Here is an 18,778-nt window from a genome sequence, read left to right as displayed (position 1 = left end):
TTGTATCTCATTATAATTTTACTTGCATATTCCTGGTGGCTAATGTTGTTGAACATTTTTTCAATCTCCTTTTTGTTTTCTTATTGAGTCTAAGAGTTCTTTAAATATTCTGGATACAAGTCTATCTTCAAACAGATATTTTATAAATATTCTCTCCTATTCTATGGCTTGTCTTTTTTTCATTTTCTTGAGCACATTTAAAAAAAATTTACATTTTTTATTTATTTATCTTTTTTGCAGTGCTGGGGATCAAATCTAGAGCCTTTTGCATGCTAAGCAAGCACTCTGCTTCTGAGCCATTTCCTCAGCCAACGTTTTTCATTTTACAGTTTATCAGTGCAGTTTATCACTTTTATTTTAAATTAAACACTTTAGTTTTTCAGGGTAATACTAAGGAACAACAAAATTAAGAGGAAGGCACAGAGATTTATCCCCAATCCACATATATGTATCTTTCTTCATGTCAATATTCCCCAGAAGAGTGGTGTGCTTGTTGTAATTGAGAACCTATTTTGACATATCATAATCAACCAAAGTTCATCATTTACATTTGTAAACAATGAACATTCCTGTTGTATATTCAATGCATTTCGACAAATGTATAGTGACCTCAAGCCACATGGCAGTATCAGAATCTTTTGTACTCTGCCAATTTATCAGTTTTTAAGTAATTTGTCTTATCTAAGATATTTTTGCCTAATCCAAGATCACAAAGATTTTTTCCTATGTTTTCTTCTAGCAGTTTTGTAGATTTAGGATTTACATATAGGTCATGATACATTATTTCATTATATATGTTATATACATGTATGACATATATCCACCAGTATATATGTATCTGTATGTATGTATATTGGTCTATAGTTTTTTATTATAATATCTTCATTTGATGTTGTTTTCAGAGTAATGATGGAATTATAAAATGAGTTATCTGTGATAATCAAATATGTTATTTCAAGTATTTTCAAGTTTTCTCTTTTTTGCTAAAATACCCTGTCTGTCCTTATATTTCATCTACTTCTTCCACTAGATCTTTTAACAAATTAATCATAGGTATTTGAAAATCTCTTTCTTTTAAACTCAATATCTGTGTTATCTCTAAATTTGTTTCTGTTGATTGCTTTATTTCTTGACAGGGAGTTTCTTTTCCCCCTTGCTTTTCAGGGTGTCTTTCCTCCTCCTGCTAGTCCACCTCCTCCTCTTCAACATCTTCTTCCTCCTCTTCTTAACTCTCTCTTCCTTTTCCTTTTTTTCTGAATGCTAGATATGTGGGTAAGACCTAGGCAAATAGTATTACATTTAGAAATGAACAGGCCATGAATATGAAGGTTGTACAGATCTTATCAGCAGTTGAACAGATTTTGGGTTTTATTGTGTCTCAGTACCTTTAATACCCAAAGGGCTTCTTTTTCTATAGTAATAGTCTAAAGCTATTTTATGCTTGGATTGGAAGTTGGGGTTCTAGAAGATTTTTTCTGTGATTCTGATCCATCCTCAGTCTGCATGCCTGTGCCACAGAATGGAGTCCTTCTCTGTACCATTGCTCTTCCTCTCAGCAATGTATTGTTTTTGCTTGTTACTTGGCACTGGGCTCATAATTCGGGGACAGGGGCAGTCACTTTGTCCATTTGTTGTCCAATTCTGTTATCTTTGTCCAGTTCTAGTCTTGAGCAAATTATATATATTTCAGCCTTAGATATGGGATGTTCTAATGACTCTGACTCTACCCCCAGGAGTGTTCTCTTATCTCCTGCTGCAAGTCTTTTTGTGGAAGCACTTGATGGAAAATTTTTGCAAATACATAAGCCTGTGGCTCCTAACTATTACAAATCAACATGTTGGCTTTTAAGAAGCTATAAAATTTTATTGATTTCTGTTTACTTCCTTGTATGACAGCAACCTATTCCAACCATGTCCTGACAAAGATGAAACTGTATCCCATCTCTCATTGGAGGGGCATGTCACATTTTGGAATTAAGTTTTCTTGGATGTGTTGTTACTTCCAATCTCTGATAAGCTTCATAAATTATCTGACTTTTTGTTGATATTACAGTGGGGATAATATTTTCTTATGACTTTCTACCTTCTAAGATGGGAATATTTATTAATATAAATTTATTTCTTAGTTTTTACTGTATTTATTAATGAAATCAGTCAGTAAGATTAATGAGGCAGTTTGGATTAACCCCAAATTTTAGTCGGTAGAGCAGATGACTCATGTATAATTTACCCTTGAAATTTGAATTGAATAGTTATACAAGTTTAACTTCTTTTTGGAAACCTTTTCAGGAAATATAAAGAACACAGCAGACTAAAGAGAGCATTTTGTGGGAATAAAATGTTGGAGGTTAAAAAAAGGCAGGAAATGATTTAAAAAATAGAGGATGCAGATACATTAAAATAAGCTTCATCTTTTTTATTACTTATCTGTGTTATAATTTTTATTGCCATCACAATGTTTCATTGCCCCTCCCAACACCTTTTTTTTTTTTCAGCAGTACTGAATATTAAACCCAGGGCACTACCACTGAGCTACATCCCCAGCCCTTTGTATTTTATTTTGAGACAGGATCTCCCTAAGTTTCCCAGGCTGACCTCAAACCTGTGATCCTCCTGCCTCAGTCTCCCAAAGTAGCTGGGGTTACAGGTGTGCACCACTGTAACCAGCTTTCACCTGTTTTCTAATTTTGCCTACAGTTAACCTTGGTATAAGTTATATCATGGATTTTAAAATAGGCATAATGTGATTTGAATGTTAATAAGCTAATCACTTAAGAAATTTTAAGTGGTAATATGTTCAGTTGATATTTTAATGATTGATAAGAATTTTCTAAATTACTTACTGTGAGGAAATGAAAGAACAAGTGGAAATTTTGGAACCAGTTAGTTCTTAGAGTCTTACTTGTCATCATTGGTTAAAGATGGTTGAGAAATAATTAAGCACTACTTTCAGCAGTTCACTTTTTTTCTCATAAAGTTCAAGAAAAGTTTTTACAAATACCTAAAGAAAGAAAATCAATAATTTTATTAATTTCAGTGAGGAAATTAAAGTTCAGCCAAATCAATTCAGAGAATCTGTGGAAGCAGTTGGAAGGATTTATGAGGAACAGAGAAAGTTAGAAGAAAGTTTTACTATTCACTTAGGTAAGTATTTTAAATTCGTTGCAGTTATTATTTATTAATACTTCTGAATTTTACTTATACTCTAAAAGAAAAATCCTTAGTGTACCTATGCTATCTTCAATTCCAAATCGTATCCTGCTCTAAGAAAGCCTGTAGTTTGTTGGCTGTAGGATTTTTGTTTTAGTCTAGACATTTTTTTCAGATAGATTAAATTACAGTAGTTATTAAAATGAGAAGTTGCAAAGCCCATTTTTAATCATTATTTGTAGCAAAGACTTATTTTTGCCATAGAGATTTGCATCCTGTTATACTAAATTTCTGTAGTTATTTAAGTTTCTTTCTGAGACTGTTGCCTACCCCCAGGAGCCCAGTTGAAGACCATGCATAATTTGAGATTGTTGAGAGCAGACATGCTGGACTTCTGTAAGCATAAAAGAAACCATCGAAGTGGTGTGAAACTCCATCGGCTCCAAACAGCACTGTCACTTTATTCTACATCTCTCTGTGGTCTGGTTTTACTAGTAGATAATCGAATTAATTCATATAGTGGTATTAAGAGAGGTAAGTTGACATTATTTTCATATTTATTTCATTAAATACAATTCTTATAAAGAAAGGAATTTTGGAAAAACTGTATCTTTTTAATAATCCCAACAATCAAATAGACCAAACAATAAACATAACTAGTCATAACTATTTTAGATTTGTTTCATACCCAGCACTGGTGGAATGCCTCCTGACATTTATTCTTTCTTACAGTTCTATTACTGTATATGATACTCTTTTAGAATTCTTATTTCAGGGTAAAACAAGAATAATAATCAAGATACAAATGTATTTTTCAATTTAGAAGCAGATATTTAGGGAATTTAGTTCATCCATTTCTTTCTCTTTTTAATATTCTACCTCTTAAATGTACTATGTGAAATTCTTCCTAGTAGTATACCTCACTTCTATAATTATTTCTAAACTTTTGAATATATAAAATATATGGAATTTTACAGTTGTTTTTGGAAGAGGCTTGAATAGAATTTATTGTTCATAAATGGAAGAACCTGCTTGTATTTTTGTAGCATTTTGGAGTAGATTGTGATCAACGTATCTGTTATTTAAAGAAGACTTGCAATTATATTAAAATTTCTTTATCTACTAATTGTTTACTCTTTTGACTGAGAGGTTAAGTTTCTGATTAAAACAAAGTTGCTATACCATAACTTTATGGTTATAATAAGAAATTACAAAAAATCATACTCAGCAATTTTATTTTCTATTTTTCTTAGATCTAATTGTCTATAAGTAAATATTAAATATTTAATAGTTCACATTTAGAAGTTTGTCAATGTTTGGGGTCCTTTAGATTTTGCCACAGTTTGCCAAGAGTGCACCGACTTCCATTTTCCCCGAATTGAAGAGCAACTGGAAGTTGTCCAGCAGGTGGCACTTTATGCTAGAACACAGCGCAGGAGCAAGTTGAAAGAAGCACATGGTCAGTAGAACTCAAATCTTTAGAACTCACTGTGTGTGTGTGTGTGTGTGTGTGTGTGTGTGTGTGTGTGTGTGTGTGTGTCTGTCTTCATACATATACTTTGGATAGTAGTGATCATAGTGTGCTTTGTCCCTTGTCACTGTAATGGCACAGGGGTTATCAGTAAAATCATATAGAAAATGATATTGGTAGAAGTTGGAGGAAGAAAATTAAGAACAAATTTAAGATCTTCAAAAGTTTGAATTCTGTTCTTAGTTTTCTCTTTTTTAAAAATGATTTTCTTTAGTGAAAACCATTTTTTAAATTTCAGTACTATAGTTATACTTAAAGGAAAAAACTCTTAAGTTACAAAGAATTAATTCATATAGTGGTATTAAAGCAGTTCAGCTGTTCTTTGATTGAAATATTAAAATTTAAAAAGTAGTTTTTTTACAAATTGGTGCCATAAGTTTGTTTTGTTAGGAGCTGAATATTAACATAATAGTCATTTCAAAATACTTGTAAGGTGTGTTTATCTTATTTCTCTGACATTTCATATGATATCACACACATAAAATTATAACACATACTCCATTCTGACTCTATTGCATGTACAACATTTTATTATCTCTTATAAAAATTCATTATTGGTGCTCAGGAAATAAAATATGGTAAGTTTTAAAGTTGGGGTTGCTCAAACCTTTAAATCTCCTGCTGATACTTTGGTTATTTTTTTTTTTTTTTTGTCCCTCAAGTGTTTAAAAGAAACCCTTACAATACTTAAAGTACATACATTTTGCATTTTTGTAGTAAGCAGAGAGGTATATTATATCTTTGCTTGGTGTCTTTGTTTCTTTCCTATAAATGTGGAATTCCTTCTTTTCTCCTAAAGCTAGAATAGGGCATCTAGTCTTAACTTGATCTGCATTCACTATAGTTTCCTTATCTATTCAATATACTTATGCAGTGTTTTAGTCATTTTTTAAATAGATAAACATTCACAAGATTCACATTTCAAACTGTGCGAGAGAGCGAGCAGTGAAAGTCTTCCTAACTCTGTCCCCCGGCCATCCAGTTTCCCTCTCCAGAAGCAGCCAGGGCTAGCTTATTTGTAACATACAGACTTAATGTTTATGTATATATAAGCACATGTATGTGTGCTTTATATAATTTAAATAATTTCCTCTTTTACACAAATGGTAGCTTTATATGCACACTATTCTGTTATTTGCTTTTTGTATTAAATAATTTTGGAGCTCATTCATATTAGTCCATAAAGATTATTCTCATGTCTTTTTGCTATTTCATAGTATTCCATTGCAGGATATCCTATTATTAACCAGTCCCTTATTGGTAGACATTTCATTTATTCCTACTTTTTAAATTGTAAGTAGTAATGCACAAATAACTGTGCATATGAATCATTATGATGTGTATAAGCAGTAAGCACATCTATAGAATAGATACCTAAAGAAAAATTTTTGAGTTAAAGTGCACATATAATCATAATTTTTACAGCATTGGCAATCCCCATAGCAACTCTATCAGTTTATATTCCCACTAATGGTAACTGTGGCTTTGCTGTAGCAATATGTGTTTTATGTGTCAAAGCCAGGCTAAATATTAGGAAGTCAGTATAGAAGTGTATCCTAAAACAGGACCTTTCAGAAAATGTCTTCTGGTTCTTCTGTCATCTTCTTCCTCCGTCTCATTCAAATCAGAAATGATGTGATCGGAAACATTTTAATATTATTCTTAGTAAAACTAAAAACATAAAGATTGAGATCATGATAGGTATGGGAAAAGGAGGAAGATTCTAAGTATGAGAGATAGAAAATATGCAGTAAATGACAGGAAGTTTTTAAACCACCTATGGTTAAGGCAGTGCATGTATATCATGGTATTATTTTGTTCTTGTTCAAGCAACTACTTTGTGGTTTAAGTGAGTCAGTGAAGCAAGTAGGTTTATAAAAGACAACTTTCTTAAAGGAACCTGCATGTTATAGAAGAGCTTTGTGAAAATACTTCCTCTGACTCTTCTGACCATGCCTACCTATATCCTGTGGTGGAATGCAACAGACATCATTATCCAAAGAACATGTATAAAGACACGAATTGGTGTCAACATACTTTATATACAACCAGAGATATGAAAAATTGTGCTGTATACATGTAATAAGAATTGTAATGCATTCCGCTGTCATTTATTTTTTTTAACTCAATTTTAAAAAGTATTGAAAAAAAAAGTTTACATCCTGATAACACAAATACTTGTTTATTCTAAGGCATTCCATTGTTTTTCTTACTGTAGTTATTATATATTATCAACCTTATAATTCTACAGTCCATGATAGGTAAAATTCTTTTATGTACATTTTATATGCATTTTAAAAAATAAAAATAGCCGTCTTCTCAGTATTACTAAACAAAATATTACCCATTAAAACAGGAAAAGGGGATTGGAGTATGAAGTGTTTTCATATTTACCTAATAGGAGTTTTGTTGGTATCAGGCTTTCAAAAAACCTACTAAATGTCTGAAAAAAGAAGTTCTGTTTGAAATAGAGTCTCACATATTTCTTTTAAGTTAATTGTGTGTAGTGTCAAATAAAAATAAATTTCAGGAATGGGCTGAGTAAAAGTGATTCCTGGTGCTACAAGCCATTTATTTGTAGTCCTGAACAAGTTATACCAACAACAGTGACTCATGTTCTAAAAATACAGATGGCCACTCCACAGCTATCTAATGAAGTTATTTTATGTGTAGTTAACCTAGTGCCTTGAACCTTCCAAATGAAAAATAAACTTTTGGAAAGTCTGATGTGGTTAAGACTATAGGATTTAGGATATGAGTATGGCAGGGGTTAAGATCCAATTTTACCTCTTATCTATGCATATTTGATTAAGGTACTTAACTTAATCTAAGCCTATTTCCTCAGGTATAGAATAAAGATTGATCCGGGAGTTCAATACAATGGTAGATGCTTAGCACTCACAAGACTCTGAGTTCAATCCTCAGCACCAAAAGGAAAGAAATGAAAATAGTAATCTTACCACCATCTTAGGGTTTCTGATTATAAGGATTTTGTAAGAATTAAATGAGGCCATCCATGTAAAACTTGTAATAGAATGCCTGGCACATAGAGATGCTTAGTAAATTTTTGTTGTTATTGTGCTTGTGAAAATAGTGGTGGTAACATGTTTCCTATGTTATTATGTTCTCTCATGTTGCATCATCTTATGAATAGATTCTGGAAACCAAAATGGAGGAAGTGATGATAAGAATAAAAATACTGAGAGAAATTATTTAAATATTTTACCTGGTAAGTATAATTTTGTGTTAAATTACTATTTTCTTATAATCATATACATTAAAATTATAGATCTGAAGAATAAGTTCTCATGGTATACATTATAAAGCATTTTCCAGTATATCACTTTAAAATGTTATTTTATCTATATTACATACTTTCTCAGATGTTATCCAATGTAAATCTTTTTTATACTAGTAATGACTTTTAATTTGTACAAGAAAAATTGTTCAAGAAGTTCCATAATTTTATTATTATTTGCTATTTTAAATTTATATGTTGTGTCTTTGTTTCTTAAGAAATAAACCAATAGATTATTTTTGCTGTTAAGTATAAATAATAATACATAGAAATATAAATAGTTGAGCTAGTAGAGAGAACATGGGTCATCTGTAGAATCTTATTTCCGTTTCCCCTTACCTTTTCCTGCTTTTCACTTCTTTTGTTTCCTTTGTTGTTCTTGAATTTTGTTTTTTAACAACAGGAATTCAGTCTCTCCTCCTCTTTCTGATTGAGTTCACTCTGATATGCTTAATGGCATTTTTAAGACAGGGTGTAATAAAGAAGTCCTATTTGTGTACTTCATAAGCAAAAAGTCTTTTAAACTAAGTGATAAATTTTACAGTTTCAGAAATAGCCATCTCACGATAGTATTCTATTCTTCTTTAAGGTAGTATTACATTTCCTACATTTCCTTCCCCAGATCTTTGACATGTGGGTCACATTACATTTATTTTAAGGAAATATACCCATTTTGTGTATTCATCTTGTCAGGTCCAGTCAGTTTGTGGTTATCAGTCTCTGAGTTTCCTTCCACTTTCAGATATCCTACCTCTATAGATAATGTTAGAATCACCACATTCTGCTTCTTCCACTTCATGGAACAGGAAACCAGTCTTCTCTCCAGGTGAAAAAAACCCATGAAGATTTATCATATTCCTTCTCATAGATAATAATTTAAATCATTCATATTCTCTGGTTTTCTTAAAATATTATCAATTTTATTACTAGTTCAGAGGTATCAGTATCTCTAACTTTTTAAACTCAATTCTTTATTGGTATATTATTGCCAAATTAAGAGGATATACCATAAGTCTGATTTAGAAAAGGATAACTCAGATTTATGGTATATCCTCCGAATTATTATTAATTTATATATATATATATATATATATATATATATGTAAAAAATATCCTACTAAATTATTGAGTTAGATGTCCTAATAGCACTGGAGCACTGGAGTTTCCATTGAGGTAAAGGATGACTACACAACCAAGATATTTTCAGATGGAAAAAAAAAAAAGAGCTAAATCACAAGTCATTTAAGATTTTTAAATTGTGAGGGAAAGCAGTTGTATTTATATATTTGTAAGTCAGTAGTAACTTACTTACTTTATCAAGATCTAAGTCTTTATATTTTAAATCATTAATTCTCACAACAACCTTGTAAGGAAAGCAGCAAGGCATTACTTTTCATATTTCATACACAGGATTTATGATAATCAATAAATTGAATTGATTTTCCCAAGATCACTCACCCAAAAAGTCCTTAAAAACAAATCTCCTTAACATCCAATCTAGTGTTTTTTCCCCTATATTATATTCATTTGGTTAGTATTGCCAGCTTTAGGACTGGCCTCCATTTTATTAATGGGTAAAATGAGACCAAGAGGGAAGTCATTTAAGGTCGAATAAAGCAGTGCCAGATTGGGGATTAGGAGCACCTGACTTGTCCACTAAGTCATCCTACCTCACTGCTGGACCACAGCCCATATTTAATGCTGTAACTTCCATCATCTGAATTCATAGTAAGAGTTAAGGAGGTTACACACTTCATTGGGCCCAGAACAATATTGTCTCATATAGTCCACCAGATTTCTGATAAGCAGACCATGTCTTTCAGTGCCTTTCTGGGAAATCATAACTACTTTATTCCTCACCAATTTCCTTTTTACTTTCTCTTTGTCCATTTTATTTTGGTGTCTCTAAAATTCCCTTCTTTAATTTCTTTTTTCTTGTTCTAATATCTTGTTCAAGTTAAAAGAAAAAGAAAAAGACCTTTGCCTGAGGACTATGAAAGACATCTATGAGTACAGCTTATATATGCTAGTAACTAGTAATATTGAACATAATGCCAAAGTATATTAAGTACTTTTAAATATAAATATACTATATCTTTAAAAGTAAAACCCTTGGATAATTACTTTAATACAAGCACAAGTGAAATTTGTGAGGTCAAGGGTTAATGTAAAAGGATAGACATGATCAAATCTTTCCTTGAAGGACATATCAGGACTTCCAGGTACATACATTTGTAAAAACTCATTTTTATGTTTTATATTTTATTTTTTTATAATGACAGAATGCATAGAAAATAAAAGCTGATGAGGTTTTCTTCTGTTGTTGTTGTTTTGTTTTGCTATTGTGGCTACATAGGAAAAGAAATGATTGTAGAGAGCAGAGATGTTACTGCTCCGGCATGTAGTCTGAAACATTCATTGATTCACTCAACAAGTACTTACTGAGGACCATCTATGTACTAGAAACAGAATATTAAATGAGGTGGACAAAATCCTATAGTCATAGACTATAAGCTATAGTCTCTTAAAAATAATATATGATAATATGTGTAAATAAAAGAATTTCATTGCTAAAAAGAAAAGAATTAAGGAGTTTCATGAGCCCCACATAGATTCCTGATCCAAACTAACTCAACATATTGACTGCTCATTGCAATTATTTATAATGCCCATTGATGAATGTGATTTATGTATTTGAAAATCATGATTATATCTGTTGTTCACAGGGGAATTTTACATAACACGACATTCTAATCTCTCAGAAATTCATGTTGCTTTCCATCTTTGTGTGGATGACAATGTGAAATCAGGAAATATCACTGCTCGTGATCCTGCCATTATGGGACTTAGAAATATACTCAAGGTTTGCTGCACCCATGACATCACAACAATAAGCATTCCTCTGTTGCTGGTTCATGATATGTCAGAGGTAAGCAGATAGAAAAATCTTTTCAATGAATATGATACATATTCATATTATTTAATAATCTACATTTTAAAAGCCCCCTCCCCCCTTTTTTTTAACTAATAGACCTTTACATTTTCTATCAGGTTAATAGAATTGACTGACATATAAAACAGTAAATAATACTTCACCATTTATGTTCAGAAAATTATAACATTTTCCTATTCTCCTTTTCTTCCCCTACTTCATTTCCTCTTTCTCCTCCATTTTTGTCTTAATTAGCAGTAGATTTACTTCCATATTAATGTTTGGCTTATGCCAGAATTACATTGAGTTTGAACTCTCTGAGAAGACATTAAAAAGTAATGGAAAGAGATGCTAGATGACAGGAAGAAGTCAGCCTCAGTTTAACATTTCTTCCAGGATGAACTTGTAGTCCCCCTGCCTCAGTCTCTCAAGCTCAGATTAAAGGTGTGCACCACTGCACTGGGAGACATTTTTAATTTTAAAAATCTCTTTCTGTTTTAAAAATTCTCATTCTGTTTCTCTTCTGCCTTCTTCCTTTACCCACATTAAAAAAAAAAAAATAGTTAGAGGGCTAAGTTAAAAATAATGCGAAGACTAAAATTTAACTTTAGATTGTCTGGAGGAAGAAAGGAACCTCAAGCCCAAAGGATGCTATGAGTCCTAGGAAAGCTAGCTGTCAACCTGGTGATAAAGGCTCATATCAGCAATTCTGTGCTTGCTTATTTTAAGAAGAGATTTTTTAAAAGCAAAATTGATGACTACTAAGTGCAGACTGTGAATTTCAAGAAGGAAATTTGATCTTGATTGCTGAATGTTACTAGTAAGTAAATAATGTGGAAATGCTATATTTTAGAAGATAGTATAAAAGATGTAATTTTTTACATTTTAGTTTAAGGTCCCACTTAGACTCATTATATTACATTCATGAATTTACTTCATTTTAAATTCTATATTAACTGCTGTAATTTAATATAATTTAAAGATAACCGGTTCCATCTAGGACAGGATGTTTTGAATTATTTCCCATTTATAGTCTAGTCTGGTAGATCTTCACAATATACTTTTTTTTTTTTTTTTTTTTTTTTTGGTGAAAAGGATACTGGCACCATCCTGTGGAGGCTGCAGTAGACTTCCTCACTTCTCATTCCACTTCCGTAGCCTCACTCATACCTAATATGGCATCAGGAGAGATGGACAAACATGTTTTTCTGTTTTCACTGTAGCTTTATAAAGTTTTACTTCCATCATGATTTTTTAGCTATTGTTAAATTGTCATCACTAACAAGCCCATCTATAAAAGAGTCTTTGGGGAATAACAAACTTTATGATGAATTTCTGCCACAAGGAAACATCCAAATATTCCTGCAGCTGGACTCCTGGTTAACCAGTTTATAAAAATGGTTGTATGTAGGTGGGAAACAACCTCAAAAACAGTGTTTCCAAAAGTCACTAAGTTCAGATTTACTTCCCGACATTTGATACTGCTAGCATGCCCTCTCCCACAATGTCACAAAAGTTACATGTTTTAAATTGGGACAGCCAGCTGCAGAACATTAAGTTTGTTTCCAAAGTGTCCAATTTAATTCACAAAAGTATATTGAGCCATGATCTTCTCATTTGTTGTATTTAAATATCCATTCAAGGTCAAGAAGTTTATCCTATAAACTCAGACAACACTTCACAAGATATAGGAGTAATATGTACTTTAGCTTTTGTACAAGGATCCCAAAGCATTTTCAGGTGCTATTTCCCAAAATTAGCCGCTAGACACCCAGTTACTATATATTAGTGTGTGCAAGGTAATGATAAGGTCTGAAATAGTCCATGTCCTATGATTTATAAAGTGGCAATAAAAATTACTTGCAGTTTAAAAAGAAGAAGAACAAACCAGTTTCATCTCTATAAGTATTTGTAATCAGAAAATACTGTCGTATTAAGATCAATGTAACCTAACAGATGTGGAATGAGTCTACAAGTCAGAAATCCTGAGTTCCTGGCTATTTTGGGTATACTAATAAATTGTGAAATAATTTGGGGTTTAAGGATTTTAGTTTTGTTAATTTTTTGTCAATGAAGATTTTGTTTGTTTTTATTGGAATACTTATAATACATAAGTGCTCGCCTCAAATTTTCACAAACTGAGCAAGCATATACCCAGAACATTACCAGAACCCAGAAACCACCCTCATGTTCCCTTACAGTTACTTAAAATTACTTAAAACACTCCCTCTACAGGACAACCACTATTTTCACCTCAAAAATTATGGATGAGTTAGTTGTTTTGTGGTTTATCTTATATCTGACTTCTTTCATTCAATATTATGTTTATGAGATATCCAGATTATTATGTATGATTATGGATTGTTCTTTTTTTTTATTGGTTGTTCAAAACATTACAAAGCTCATGATAAACCATCTTTCATACATTTGACTCAATTGGATTATGAACTCCCATTTTTACCCCAAATACATATTGCAGAATCACATCGATTACACACTCACCTTTTTACATAATGGCATTTTAGTGATTGTTGTATTCTGCTACCTTTCCTATCCCCTACTCTTTTTTGATGTTATATATTATTCCAGTGTGTGACTAGGCCAAAATTATTAGCCCTTCTAATATTTATGAACATTTGGGTAATTTCTAGATTTTGGTTGTTGTGACTGATACTGTTATAAACATTCTATCTAGTACATATGTTTTGACACTTCTCTTGGGAATGGCATTTAAGGTGGAATTATGGAATTATTAACTCTCAGGCAATCTATGTGTTTTTCTTTGATAAAAATAGCAAAATTGTTTTCTAAAGTGGAGTATACCTACACTGGTGTTTTTTTAATGTAGAAAATAAAAAATAAAGCCAGACTTTCACCTTTTGATAATGGCTATGAAGCTGATTAATACAAGTGTTTCAGGTACCTCATAAGCATATTCCTGAGAAGGAAAGAAAAATCCTGGAATCTTTCCCATTAGAATAAACTCAGAAAGTAATTCTTATATCTGATTTCCCAAGATGTACAATGAAGACCTTAAAATACATACTAACTCCACAGTTCAGCCTTACCCTAAACCAAGGATTCAAGTTGAGAATCAACATATGGCCATTAACCTCAGATAGATAGAAGGTATTGTCTCAGTTAAAACTGAGATTTTAATTTGTTTCACAGATTTAAAATTTATTCTATGTGCAATTTCCACATACCATCTAAAGTATAACTGTTGGGACCAAATTTCTGCCCTAGTTCCAAACTCTAAAGTATTTCACATTACCCACCCAGCTTCTTCAGTAGATTTTTTTCACAGTGCATTCTCTCAGACATGTCACCAAGATTTAGTCACTTTGCCATTACCTAGAGTTCATGAACAAAAACTTCATGTGCCATTAGCTGATCCATCAGGTTCCATATCGTACCTACTGTGCAATATATGCTAAGCTTTGTTTCAAAAAGTGAGCTCCTTATAAAACTGCTGGCCACATCCTATGATGACATCCAATAATTCATGCCCTGTCTTGATCTTATTGTCTTCTAAAGCTTACCATTTAGCCTTTTCCAGATATCCAAAGCCATTGTTTTTAGATGCTGATTTTAATCAGAGACAAAAAGGATAAAAAAACAGTCAAACATCTACCTTAAGCTTGGGGTAGAGTCTCTGTAGGCATATGAAATATTTGAAAACAACTCAAGTGAATGAATGTGTTTTCACATGCATGTACATGCTGCCATATAGCATTTTCTTCAGATTCCTAACACTGCTAATCAGCATTAAATTAAAGTAAAGCACATATGAAGGCATATGTCATCTGAAAATTAAATTGATTTTATAATATATCTGTCACTTCAAAGCTACTCTAGTGTCTTGCCATTATTGTATTTTGTCATGTTCTCCAAATAGTGTTTATAAAACTTTGTAGTTAATTCATATCATTTCAAGAGTGTGAAGTTCTTTATTTATCTCATAGATATTTGTTATAGACCATGCTATTAATCACATAAATATAGAAAACAAGAAAGCATGTTATTAATGGATAAAATTGGATGATCTTTGGACAAATGAGGACTTGGTTATTTTCTTCTCAATCTACCATCCCTTTTCTAATTTGTGCTGCAATCTTTCATCACTATATTGTCCTGAGTTTCTGCATTTGGATAATATCAATTTTATATGTTGGTTTTCAAAGCTCTGTGTTTAAAATTCACATTAACTGTCTTCATATGAGTAGTGGTACTTTGACTTAGCCTTAATCAAGTAATTTTTTTAAAATTTTTAATTGTAGATAGACATGATACCTTTATTTTTATGTGGTGCTGAGTATCAAACCCAGTGCCTTCCACATTTGAGGCGAGCGCTTTAACACTGGGCTACAACCCCAATCCTAATCAAGTAATTATTGAAATAATTCAAAGGTGTCAAAAAGCTAATAGTAAATTATAAGATAAGTTACTGTCAGTAATGCTTTATATGTGTGTGTATATATATATATGTATATGTTTCATATATATAATGAATATGTCATTAAAACTAAATGAATAATAGTTAATTCCTTGATTCTGATTATTACTATGGTATTTCAAAACATTATATTTTAGAGTAATGTTTTAAAGTAATGCTAATACTTGGTTATATTTTAGTATTTATTTCTACGTATAATTCTTGAATAAAATGTTTAACATAAGTAGGCTCTTAAGGAAAATAAGACACTATGAGTGAGAATCAGCAGAAACAACGAAACATAAAAACTGATACATAAAGCCTTGAGGCATAGGAATTATGAGACTTGGATCATGAAATAGTTGGTCATTGTGTCTAAAGAATACGTTACTACTTTTTTCACTAAATCTTTTTTTGTTTTGGAAAATATAATGGTTTTCCATTAAAAATGTTATTTATGCTAACATTAAATGGACTTATCATTGTTATTTTTAAACTAAATAAATATTTTTATATTTATCAGTTTTAATTTCTAATGCAATGAATAATCCACATAAACAAAGGCATATTGGAGTTAGTATTTTTCAGAGTGTTAAAGATCCTGAAACCCAAAAAGTTTTAGAATCACCATAATTAAATAATAAACTTGTTTTGTAGTTATGAAGACTTGCAACATGAGAAAATAATTCTGGTAAAAAGAAATAGAATTTAAAATGGCATGCTCACTGAGTCCATGGTGAAAAATTGTAAAATGTATTAGTTGTAGACCTGGGATTCAGATGTGCATTTGGACAGCAATTAGAAAGCAAAATAGAAAATGAATGGATTTGGTTCATTAGGTAGCTGGGATACACTCTTTGTTTATTCCATTATTTTTGCAATAATATAATGTTATATAATAAAAATGTTTTAATTTTATTGCTTATGTAAATATACAATTTAATAATAATTATTCATTTGATCAATAATAATTATTCATGCAGACATTGACAGTAGTTGTGGAATTTCTGCATCATAGTTATCTTTAAAATTATCATGAATAGGGGCTGTGGCTCAGTGGTAGCACACTTGCCTGGCATGTGTGAGGCACTGGGTTCGATTCTCAGCACCATGTATAAATAAATAAAGGTCTAACAACACCTGAAAAAAAATTTTAAAAAAAATTATCATGAATATGTTAAGGATCTACGCATTTTATAAATCATGTTTGCTAGGCTTTTTAAATTAATTTGCCTTTCTCAAGTATTGTCTAACGACTAGAAGCTCTATTCCTAAAAAATAAAAGAAATCCAGTTGGGATTAGCAAATAATTGTCTGAATTTATTCACAATATGGACATTCAACATTATAAACAAATAAGGATCTGACTGTATTTTTTATTTTACAAACTTCTGTTAAAAGCAAATGATTTGTTTTGTTTCTGTTTTTAGGAAATGACTATACCCTGGTGCTTAAGGAGAGCAGAACTTGTGTTTAAGTGTGTCAAAGGTGAGCAGAACCTCACATTTAACAACCAACCATATGTCCTCCCAAATGTTGAAAGCAGAGCAACCCAGAAGAAAGGATATGAAAGTTACCTCTGTTGTTTGATGACTTTGTTATGTAGTTAATCAAATATTTCTTAAGAGACTTGTAATTTATCTTTTTCCAGTCACAAAAAAAAAAAAATCTCCTGGAATACAAGGACATTTGGATGTTATTTACATTTTTGCTTCAATTCTAACTTGTTCTCTACTGCCTTAAAAAAAAAATAGAGCCATATGTTTAACCTTTAATAGTCTGTTTTAGCTTCCTTGTATGGAGGCCAACTAGGACTTGAGAAAAAATAAGTCCAAGTGTGTTAACAAAACTGTGTTAAACCTCTCTGGCATGGAGAATTAGGGATAGCAGAAGTTCATCTTTTAGGCTTAGCATTTCCCATAGGCAAGTGTCTACCTACAAAGTCAAGACAGGAACCATACAGTGAAAATCAGTTTATCTCAACAAGTGACTGGGAGACTGGAAGGCCAAAACTCATAACACAGCAAAGACTGTTGTTCTATTTTAGGTTTTATGATGGAAATGGCTTCATGGGATGGAGGAATTTCTAGGACTGTACAATTTCTAGTGCCACAGGTATGTTATCTGAATAGATTTCACTCCAGTTTAATCTATTTTATAATATTCCTCACACATATGATATGTGGCCTTAAACTCCTAAATATAATAAAATGCTAACAGTTTCCAATTTTTTTAGGGGAGAAGAGTTTGGATGCCATAAAGGCACTTATTGTCAAAGATGTCAACCTCTACCACTCAAGAGATCTTTTATTTACCCCTAAAACCAAACTTGACTTATCTGTCCTCTGTTTTTTTTCCACATTTATGTTATACAGACTATGAAGGGTTTGTAAAAAAGGGCATGAGCGGAGAATGAATGATTCTGAATAGAACTTACCAAAATTAGTGGCATTTTATTATGGATTATATTGGTGTTACATAGGGGGTTTCTGGTGATCAGACTTATTATTTGATAGAAACAACACAGGTTCTCAGAGAACAGTCAGAAAACCAGCCCAGTCCATATAGTTAAATCAGTCAGGAAAGATAATTTTTCTGTTTTGCAGTCCGTTTCTAGAAAAAGATCATATTTTAAAATACTTCTAAAGATTTAAATTATCCATGCTTTAACAAGCACAAACTTTTTTTTTTTTTTTACCTTTTACAGAGTATTTCTGAAGAAATGTTTTATCAACTTAGTAACATGCTCCCCCAGATCTTCCGAGTCTCATCAACACTCACTCTGACATCCAAGCACTAAACCCTTATAGATGGACACACTGGCAGAACCGGATTGTTAAACTCTCCAGGAACTTGAGCTATGCTGGAATCCTGTCAAGCAAAAGATGTCCAGAAAGAGAACCTGCAACCTAAGCCACAAGTGAAATCATGATATATGTCTGTGAAACATTCCAAAAATTTCTATACTGAACAAACTAGTGATCAGCCCCTAAATGAAACATTCATTCTTAAAGTCTTTTTATAAAAGAATATCTCCCTTTTTCTACTTTTATGTCCTAAAGTGAATGTTAGTAAGTTAATACTTCCTTTTTATCACACATTTGCTATAGGAATCTCTTGAGTACATTTTTGTGGTCACTTTTGACTTTCCCAAAAGGCTTGAATTACTTACCAGGTACAAGCCATAATTACTTTATTTGCCAAATCGAAATTAAAAAGCACTGAAATATGCATTACAAGTATGGGTTTCTTGTGAAAATCTTTCTATAGAAATACAAATACATGAGAAATATGTGCTTATTCTTTTAAGTTTCTTCCTTCAAAGCCTTGCTTTTAATCTACTCTTTCTAAGCTTGTATAAGTTAAGAGTCAAAAAAGGCTTTGAATTCTTTACTTCTGTCTCATCTTCCCTCTGTGACCTTGCCCTTGTCT

At 31.7% G+C, this 18,778-nt stretch overlaps 1 protein-coding gene across 2 annotated transcripts in view; it reads left to right on the top strand.

The window, feature by feature from the left end:
• Positions 1–18,577, top strand: part of Ferry3 (FERRY endosomal RAB5 effector complex subunit 3) — a 41,906-nt gene extending 23,329 nt beyond the window's left edge. Inside the window, exons 7-14 of one of the 2 annotated variants that reach the window (XM_076852557.1) lie at positions 3,038–3,144; positions 3,487–3,684; positions 4,481–4,609; positions 7,836–7,910; positions 10,706–10,908; positions 16,777–16,834; positions 17,394–17,461; positions 18,054–18,577. In XM_076852557.1, coding sequence (XP_076708672.1) covers positions 3,038–3,144; positions 3,487–3,684; positions 4,481–4,609; positions 7,836–7,910; positions 10,706–10,908; positions 16,777–16,834; positions 17,394–17,461; positions 18,054–18,146 — 931 coding nt within the window. In that variant the 3' untranslated portion in view covers positions 18,147–18,577. The remainder of the gene's footprint in view (positions 1–3,037; positions 3,145–3,486; positions 3,685–4,480; positions 4,610–7,835; positions 7,911–10,705; positions 10,909–16,776; positions 16,835–17,393; positions 17,462–18,053) is intronic. The other variant, XM_076852558.1, reaches the window with a different exon arrangement.
• The last annotated feature ends 201 nt before the right edge of the window (positions 18,578–18,778 follow it).

Source organism: Callospermophilus lateralis, chromosome 4, assembly GCF_048772815.1.
Source record: "Callospermophilus lateralis isolate mCalLat2 chromosome 4, mCalLat2.hap1, whole genome shotgun sequence".
Lineage (NCBI taxonomy): Eukaryota > Metazoa > Chordata > Mammalia > Rodentia > Sciuridae > Callospermophilus > Callospermophilus lateralis.
The sequence above is the reverse complement of the archived record's forward strand: the minus strand, read 5'-3'. Positions and strand labels throughout refer to the sequence as shown.